Below are 9,341 nucleotides of genomic sequence, written 5' to 3'. Positions count from 1 at the left end.
TACAGCTTGCTTCTCCCCATGTTTCTTCCGGAGCAGGTGTGGCTGAGGTGAAGGTGCGTCTCCTCTTGGTATCTCCAGTGTGTGTCTGTCGTCTCCTCAGATGCCAATGTGCCAGACCTGGTGTTTTTAAAGCTAAAAGAACTTCGGGGATATTCCACTTGTCAGAGTCTAGACTCCAGGTGCTGGAGCACATAAGCAGTGGAGTTGCAGTGATGAAAGGGGAAGGAGCTTTTTGTATTAGAAAGGTGTGGAGGGGCAGGATTCCAGCGAGGCAAGTGGTGCCCTGTGTTCATTACCAGTAGGCCTACTCATTCATTTGATTGCTCAGCATTCATTCAACAAATGTGTTTCTGTGCATTGAAATTCCATTCTGTTGATGCAGGAAGAGAAAGATAAAGTTCCTGACCTCAAGAATCTCACAGTCCCGAGCGGGAGATAAAACTTCTTTTAACCAAAGCTCTTTTGGTTACAAGGAACCGAAACCCATTAAACTAGTTCAGGAAATGGAGGGAGGCAATATTGAGAAGACCTAGGGGGCAGGGCTCTGGCACCCAAGGCAGGAGGCATGGCAGGCCACAGGAGCCTGAAATCCTGTAGGGCCACTCTCTCCCTCCCCCAAAGCACATCGTCTCCCCATCTTTGCTTCCTTCTCCCTGTGGGCCTGGCCCCTCCCCTCCCAAGCTGCTTCTCTGCTTTGCTTGTCTTGCCCATGGTCCAGCACAGCCACCAGCCCAGCGCTCTATCATGACCTTACAGTCCCCATCCCCAAAGGCCATTCCCAGAAAGCAGAACCCTTTGTAGAAGGCTGTGTCACAGTGGTTGGGGTGCCTGTGCACTGGTCCCCTTGGGTCAGGCGTCTGCTCCTGGTCTGAACAGCTCAGGTAAGGGAGGCTGGCGAGTGCACTGTATGTTCTAGTGCCCTTTCCCAAAGCTAAGTGATGGGAAGGAGCTACGGAGCATATGAGCCACCAAGGTGCAAAGGAAAGTTAAGAGTTCTGTGTCAGGCGTGCTCTGAGGGGACACAACGGGGTGCCATGGGGACACAACGGAAGGAAACAATCTGCAACTGGGAAAGACTTTCTGGAGAAAGTGACATTTGCGTAGGTTCTTGAAGGAAGAATAGTCATTTGCCTTGGAGAGGGGGCTTGGTGTTGAAGGACAGACAAAAAAGGAAATAGCACAAAGGCATTATGGGGTGGGCGGGGTGAAATGGGATCAATAGTTAGCACGGCTAGGGTATGGAGTTCAACAGGACACAACCCAGCAAGGCAGGCAGGGAGGAGGATTTGGGTAAAGGCTTGTTTGACTTTTTGACACTCATTAAATTTAAAATGAAAAGTGCCCTTTAGTCAATTAAATGGTAGACGTAAAATTGTGAAATCCATTTGTACCCATATGTCCCCTTTTTGAGTCATTTTTGCAAGGAGGGAAGGAAGAGAGAGGGATGGAGGGATAGAATAAGAAACTGAGTCACAATTATGGAGGCTGCTATCATTTCTGGGTTATTCAGATGTTAGATTTCGTCAAAAGAGAAGCTGGGATGAACCATAGAGAATGGGAAAGGGGGTTCAGAAGAGGAAGCAGGTACTAATCTAGATGCCACCACTAACCAGTTCTCAGAGCCAGACTGGTGCCCTCTCTGCCCTGCTAGACCATGTGGCTTTGCTCCTGACATTGTTGTCCCTTCAATGACACCCTTAGCTTCTCCTCAAGGAGTTATCTCTCCGTAATACAGCCCCTCATGACACCTTTGTTTGCAAAGGAATGTACATCTCATGGCGCTATTTCTACCTCATTTCACTGCCTCAGCAAGTAGATTTTATTATACTTTTTCCTAAACTGCTCAGATTTTAGATACTGACATGACACGCTACTTACCATCACAGAACACACTCTCCTTCCACATTTAGTGGATTTTTTTTTGTTCATATATATCACGCCCCTCTTGTATACCAAATTAAGTGCCATTAAGAATACTAAGTTAAGGGTCTGACTGTACCACTAGCTAGGTGTCAGATCTGGAGGTCACAACTTACCGAGGTCCTGGACTGTTCATGCATGAGGATTAGAGCAGGTGATTTTCCAGGCTCCTCAGCACCAAAGTTCACTGATGATGCAGAGGAAGAGGAGGTGGAGGATGACTCACAGAGATTGAGCCCCGAGTTTGTACCAGGCACTGTGCCATGTACTTTACCCTCGTTGTCTCACTGAATCATCTTGGCCGCCCTGTGAGAAAGGATCATTAGCCCCATTTTATAGATGAAGAAACTGAGACTTGGGGTAGACAGGTGATTTGCCCAGAGTAGCGGCAATCGGAATGTGTACTTGGATCCATCCACCCTTAGAAACCAAACTCTAAACAAATGATTCTTCAAGTATAGGCCCCAGATAAGCAACATCAACATCACCTGGGAATTTATCATAAATGCAAATTCTCAGGCCCCACCCCAGACTCTCCAAACTACTAGGGATAGGTCCCAGCAAACAGTGTTTAACAAGCCTTCCAGGTGAATCTGATGCATGCTCATGTGTGAAGCCCCCTGTTCCAAACCATTATGCTCTACCACCTTTCTATCTTTCTCTGTCTCTCCCTTTCCTTCCCTATCTCTCTCTCTCTCTCTCATCATATTCATCTTATTACATGCTCAAATATGCAGATATCAATACTGCTCTTTAAGCCTCAGTGTCTATTGTATATCCAATTTTATCTTTAAATGTGCTAATTGTATAATTCTTCCCATATAAATATCTCAGTATATCTCAGACATTCTTTAAATGTTTTATGATAACTGCCCTCATTCAGGTTTGCAAGGTGTTCTAAGCCTTAAGGTGGTCACTCCAGTCCAGTAGAAGGAACAGGCTTGAGAATTATTACAGTATGGGTAGAAATATGTGCTAGGATGGATGATGTATGGACAGGCTGTAGGAGCCTGAAGCAGATTCTAAAGCAACATATAATGAACAAAGAAGTTGGGGATTCTTTCTAAAAGGAAGTGACACTTGGGTAGAGTTTCAGTCATGAGCCACATGAAAATTATTGCTATCGTGGTCTGTTTGTTTTCATCTTAGTTCTTTATTTAAACATCAAAAAGAAAATCTTTTCGCCAACTCAAAGACTTTAGTTGACTGTTCCCCAATGACAAATTAAGAAAAAGCCCTAATTCAAATTGTCACCATATTTCCTCCTGAGAGCTCAGGGCTATAGCTGAGGTGAGGACAGGGTGGCTTGAGAGCATCTGGTTGGAAGCACTGAGATGCAGACTGGGTGAGCCATATGCTGAAGGACCAGGCATCACTAGCTGGAGGCGGAAGACAGAGGAGGTGCACACCCCGGGCTGGTTAGCAATGCTGCCTGGAGAAGTGGCTGAGAGCAGAGAGTGGCTCAGTTGTGAAGACCTGGGTTCCCGTCCTGCTCTCCTCATCCTGGCAGGGTGACCTTTACTATGTCATCTGAGGTGCTGAAGCCTTGTATTTTTCACTCATTTACATAATTAAGATACTATTATCTACTTTAGAGTTTGGGGGGATTAAATATATAAGTGATGCATCCCACTGCCTGGCTTTGTGATCATGTGTTGTCATGGATGCTGCTGTTCCGGGAGGAAGCGTGAAATGTGAAGGCATTGAGCAGCATGTGACACAGGGGGATGTAACATGTGCAACTGGAAGAGAACACTCAATGTGCTGGCAGCGGGTTTAGCTGGACGTGCACCAGTGAAGCGTGTAATACCACAGCAATGAAATGTGTACATTTTGCAGGAAAGTGTGTATGGGAGGAGTGGTTGAGGATCAGGACCAGATCAAGATTAGTTTTGTGGGCTAAACTAAGCAATTGTATTTATCCTGAAAGCCATGGTATTAGTCTGCTCAGGCTGCCATAACAGAATAAGACAGACTGGGTGGCTTAGACAACAAAAAGTTCTATTTTCACAGTTGTGGAAGCTAGAAGTTCACCATCAAGCTGCCGTCAGGGTTGGCTTTTGGTTTAGCCTCTCTTCCTGGCTTGCAGATGGCCACCTTCTCACTGTGCCTTGGCTCAGGCATCTCCTCCTTTTTCTATAAGGACACCAGTCCTGTTGGTTCAGGGCCCCACCCTCATGACCTCATCTATATTATAAAAAGTCAGTGGCTGGAACGCCGGAACGCCGAAACGACCAAATGACCGGCCACCAGGAGGTGCATTGATGGGTCCCGCAGCAGTAGCTGCAGCGGCAGTGGCAGGGACTCTGGGTCTCGTGCTATCTTGCGCGCTGGGCCTCTAGTTTAACCATAATTACCTCCTTTAAAAGCCCGTCTCCAAATATGGTCACATTGGAATTTAGGGCTTCAACTTACGAATTTGGGGGGACACAATTCAATCTGAGCTGTCTGCATGAAGGGGGTGGTTGAGGTGGGGAATGAATGGAGTGGAGACCACAGGCCATATACAACTATTGATTGTTGTAGGGAGCAGATGATAGGGGGCCCTCGGGGTGGGAAGGAGGGCACAGGGGAAAGAAATGGGAGGGGAATTTACAGGACATGGTGATGAACTGAATGGATGGGAGGGAAGGACATAGGAGGAGGCAGGGAGGGCTCTGGGCTCCAGGCCCAGGGAGAGGCTGGCTGGTGCACCAGCACTGAGGAGAGGTGGGTGGAGAGTGTGTGTCAGGCTGGAGGCATATTGAGTTTCGGGGCTTGTGGGACACCAAGTGGAAGTGTCTGGGAGCCAGGACTCAGCAGAGCCCGGGCTGGAGGCTGAGACTGTGACAATCTCAGTAGCAGATTTCAAGTGCCGTCGAGATTCTCCTGATGGCTGTGCTGCAGGAGTGAAGAACCCTGTGTGATTGAAGCTATGAGGTTGGGGAGTGTATTACTGCAGCTTCTCCTGGTCTCTCCCGACTGGTTCTCACGAGGCCTTTAGCAATGTGCCCATTGTCTTGTGGGAGGATCATGGACCATTAGCCAGAGTCAAAGCTTTGGGTAGGAAGACCCCAGGCAAAGTGACCTTCACCTTATTAAAGACTGCACCTTGTTAAAGGAAAAACCGGTGGTGCAGACGGGAGGTCTGCGGCTGCATCGATGAGGTGTTGGCGAGGGTCCGAGAGTTCGCCTAGAGTTGACAAGAAATGACAAGAGGTGCCTGGGTTACACAGGCTTTTAATAGGCAGGCATATAACCAAGGCAATGACCCTCCTCCCTATCAGTTCATGGAAGGCACAGGAAGGGGTGCAGTGACCCCAGCCCTAGAATTGCGGGCTGTGTTTTATGGCACTATGTGAAAAAGTTAGCTCTGCCTGTCCTCACCTCTAGATGGGGAAAGGCCGATGCCACAGGCAGAAGAGCAGGGTGCCTGGGAAAAGCAGCCTCCTTGGTGGGCCTTGTAGGTCATTTGGAAACTTGGGAGTAAATGACCAGAGGATCAGCCTGGCTTTCTCTGGGTTTGTTTCTACAAGGGATTGGTGCTGCCCATCTCCCATCTCACCCAGGAAACCAGGGTGGGTACCGCCTGCAGGCCCCTCCTCTGATAGCATCATAGGGGCCCCGACAAGATGCCTGGCCCTGCAGCTGTCACCTGTGACATCCCGACTGAAAATGCCCAGTGTTCCCCTCCCCGCAGGGGCTAAGCCTGGCTCAGGGCCTTGGTGCAGGAAGAAACTGGGTGGATGGATCTTTCACTTTTTCTGGACTCTTGGCCCTGCTGCCAGTTGGTTGTTGTTTTGTTTTTATTTATTTATTTTTTTAAGAAAGCGGTGGAAGCTAAACGAGGCCTCCAGCCAAGTGTGAGCTCAGACCCGCCCCCTTCCCACACCAGGCTGGTCTCTGCTGGAGGCTAGGTCACCCCCAAGTCTCCCAATGAGGTCCCGAATGAGCAAATACCCCCTTATTTCTCTTCCCCAAATCCCTTAAGCGTAGGATAGTCCTCTGCAAAGGCTTTTAATGAGCCTCTAAACGGCTCAGAGAAAAAAATGCTCTCACAGCTGAAGGCAAGCACCCGGGGCCAGAGCTGGACAGGAGGGAGCAGGTTGCTGTTCTAGCCCCTCAAGGAAGGCAGCTGGGGAGTGGGCGGAGCTCTGGGCTGGGACTCAGCAAACCTGAAGGTGATCCCTGGCTCTGCCTTTCCCAGCTGGAGGCAGCCGGCAACTCACTGAACCCCGGAGTCTGAACCAACGTGTGAATGGGGAGCCCGTCCTGCTGGGCTGTGGTGGGTGTTAACTGTGACAGGGCCTGCGACACAGCACAGTGTCAGCACTAGAGGAGGAGGGACCCCCGTGACAACGTTCAAAGGGGTAGCCCCTTTCCCAAGATTGGGAGACGTTTTCAAGGGGAAATAGCTCCTGTTCACCTGCACGTGTCAAGGCCGCAGAGTATGGCAAAAGGATGTGGAGGAGGTGAGGAAGCCCTTTCCCGGGACAGCTGTGTGTAGAGACGGGACAAGGGGAAAAGACGCCGGGAGCCCTGGAGAGAATGGAGAGCCTCGTCTTTGCTGCCAGTCCTCACCTGAAGTCCTCCCGCTCTGGGAGCCACCCCAGCTGCCTTGATCTAAACGTGTCCCCCACAAAACCAGGACCCAGCTGGCAGAACCCCACTGGGGAGCTGTTCCCTAGTCTAAAGCTGCTTCCTAGCCTGGGGTCTTGCAATCTGGATTGCGGCCAATGTGCCCACTCCCACCCACTAGCCTGGAGCCATGGGATGGGCTGTCCTCCCCCTCCAGTTCCACCCCCAAAGCACAGCCAGTGACGTTCTGTACTTTCCAGGATGGTTTGGAGGGGGCAGCTGAATAGGTGGAGGCCAGAAGGAGAATTACAAAGAGGACACAGTGTAGGCAAGGGCAAGGGGACCAGTCAGTGTCCTCCCAACAAAGTCTGGTGCCACCTCGTGGCCACATCTGGGTTCCCTCCAGCCGCTGGGACTTCCTAGGATCAGTGTGGAGGGCACCCGAGCCGGGGACAACTGGACCTTTTAGGAAATTATGCGCATTCAGAAGCCACCCAAAGAAAGAGGCAACAGCCACCAAGGTTTACCCATTTTTATTTGTCATAAAACAAGCTACAAATAGTGTCCCTCCCTCCTCACAAAGGAAAAGCACACAGCACAGCTACACAGGCGAGGAGGAGGAAGCCTGGGGGAGAGCTGGGTTTCTCCAGGAGGCGCCTTCTCCGTGTTGAATGCTTCCTGCAGGCCCAGAAGGGGGCTGGGTCTCCCAGCAGGGCCGTCCAGTGCCAGCACGCCCAGTTCTCGGGGTGGAAATGGGCGAGGGCTGCCTTTCCACGTCCCCATGTTGGGATAGGGCCTCCAGTCATCTGGAGATGAACTCTAGGACTTCCTCCAGGACAGCCAGAACCTTCAGACCATGTCACAAAAGGCCATGCTCCTCCCGGAGGGCCCTCCCCACAGTCAGGCCTTGAGGGGCCAGCTCTCCAGACCCAGGTGGGATACACCGTCTGCAAGGTGGGCGCACCTATGGGAACATTGAGACGCGATGCCAAGTAAGGCCAGATTCGCAAGAGCAAGCCCCGGGGGACGCGCCCTCCCTCCCTGCTGCCACAGCTGCTCCTGGGATGAGGCGCCAAGCGTCACTTGCTCTCTGTCTGAGGGGGCATGGTCACCTGGGCAGAGGAAGCTGCTCTGCCCAAAGGCGGGGCAGCCCCCACTGGAACCCTGGGAAAAGGTCTGAGGAAAGCGAGGCCAGTATCCCCCCAACTGGGTTATTATTCCTATACTTCCAGGAGAGGCAGAAGTAGGAGGCCCAAGGTCAGGGTCCCGCTGGAATTGGCCTCAAGCCTGGAAGCCCTTAAAAGCATTTGAGGAAACAGGAAGAACCTCAGGTTTAAAAAAGAAAACCATTCGGTTACCTACAAGGTGTGGGACCCCACTCCTCCCCCAGGCTGCGCTGATCACTGAGATGGCAGGGGCGGGGGGAGTGGAGGGAACACCCAGTGTGACCTGGCAGCCTAGGAGGGCCAGGTCTCAGAAGCCTCCCCTGCGGGCCTGCAGGGGAAGAGCCCTTCTGCGGGCCCTGCATTCGCCAACGATGCTTTCTGTCCTCTTCCTTCCGCTGCTTAAATACTGACCTTTAAATAAGAGCCCCACTGTGTGCCTTTTTCCTCTTTGCCCTCCCTCTCATGTTTTACACAGAGTAGGTACTAAATGTGGGAGAAATGTTGATGCAAATCCTCTGAGGACATCTGCACAGGGGGTCACTAGAATCCTGGTCTGCCTATGGGCCCAAGGCCACCTGGGGGTCTGGGTAACAGGGGGAACTGGTGTCTGAGCTGCCTATTCCCCTCCCTCCACCTCTCCCCCAACCCAAGCTCCCTTGAGAAGGCCAACGGCGATGTGGCTTGCCAACCTTGACAGCTACGACGTGGGGTGATTCCCTCCTCCCGCCAAAAAGGACTGGGGGAGTCTGCAATATAATCACAGGGCCCCCACCCATGTGCACACAGGGTCAGTTTCCAAACAGAATGCAGGTGGGTTGGGGACTCAGCCCTGGGTTGTAGGAAGCTGGGCCGTGTGGCCGGAGCTCCCACACCCAGAGCAGGGAGAGGGAGGGAATAAACAAACAGCAATGCCAATGCCTGTACAAAAGAACTATACAATTTACATATATATTTATATACAGTATATAAATCTCTTTCTTCTCAGTCCCGCAACACCTCCCTCCCACCCCCAAAAAACCCCTAAAAGTTGTCAGTAGCAGATCCAAAAACTTACAATAAGAGAGAGAATAAACAATCATTCTTCCCTTTCCTTTTCCCACTGTGGTATTAGATATTGGTGTTTACAAATGAAACCAAAAAGAACACACGCAAATAAGAGTTATTAAAAGTGCAAACAGGGTGGGCACCACTCATGTTACATGGGATGTGGCTGGGCCGTGGCAAGGTCGAAGGTCAGGCGTCTGGCGATCCGTCCTGCCTCCCGGGTCTCGCCACCTGCCCTTTGGTTTTCTGCTTCTTAGACGAGGCGTCCTACTGAGAAGGGGCGATATAAACAAGAAGAAGGTCGAGCTGGGTTTATGAGAAAGCCAACTGCATGGGTCCATTTCCCCCGAAGAGCAGCCTTTTCCACCTGCTGCTAGATATGGGGCGGGGCAGGACACAGGTAGCCTAGACTTGCAGATGAGCCCACGTTTCACCAGCCCATTCTCTGCCACCAGGAGGCATCATCACATGGCAACTGGAACAAGGTTGGCTTGCTCTCTGCACAAACCACACTCATCCCAGATGCCAGCCTTTCACCCGGGGCTGGCAGAAGTGGCCGGTGCTCATCTACAGGTGGGGATGGTGGGATCCTCACAGCACTAACCAACCTTTCTCCTGTATCCTCAACAAAAAGAGAAAAAAAATTAAATAGGA

At 51.2% G+C, this 9,341-nt stretch overlaps 1 protein-coding gene across 5 annotated transcripts in view; it reads right to left on the bottom strand.

The window, feature by feature from the left end:
* Window positions 1-6,994: 6,994 nt before the first annotated feature.
* Window positions 6,995-9,341, bottom strand: part of SMOC1 (SPARC related modular calcium binding 1) — a 218,000-nt gene continuing 215,653 nt past the window's right edge. For 3 of the 5 annotated variants that reach the window (XM_005877945.2, XM_005877948.2, XM_005877947.2), the window contains one exon: window positions 6,995-8,957. In XM_005877945.2, coding sequence (XP_005878007.1) covers window positions 8,941-8,957 — 17 coding nt within the window. In that variant the 3' untranslated portion in view covers window positions 6,995-8,940. The remainder of the gene's footprint in view (window positions 8,958-9,341) is intronic. The other 2 variants (XM_005877946.2, XM_005877949.2) reach the window with 1 other exon arrangement.

The sequence above is a fragment of the Myotis brandtii genome, unplaced genomic scaffold (genome assembly GCF_000412655.1).
Source record: "Myotis brandtii unplaced genomic scaffold, ASM41265v1 scaffold536, whole genome shotgun sequence".
NCBI lineage: Eukaryota > Metazoa > Chordata > Mammalia > Chiroptera > Vespertilionidae > Myotis > Myotis brandtii.
The sequence above is the reverse complement of the archived record's forward strand: the minus strand, read 5'-3'. Positions and strand labels throughout refer to the sequence as shown.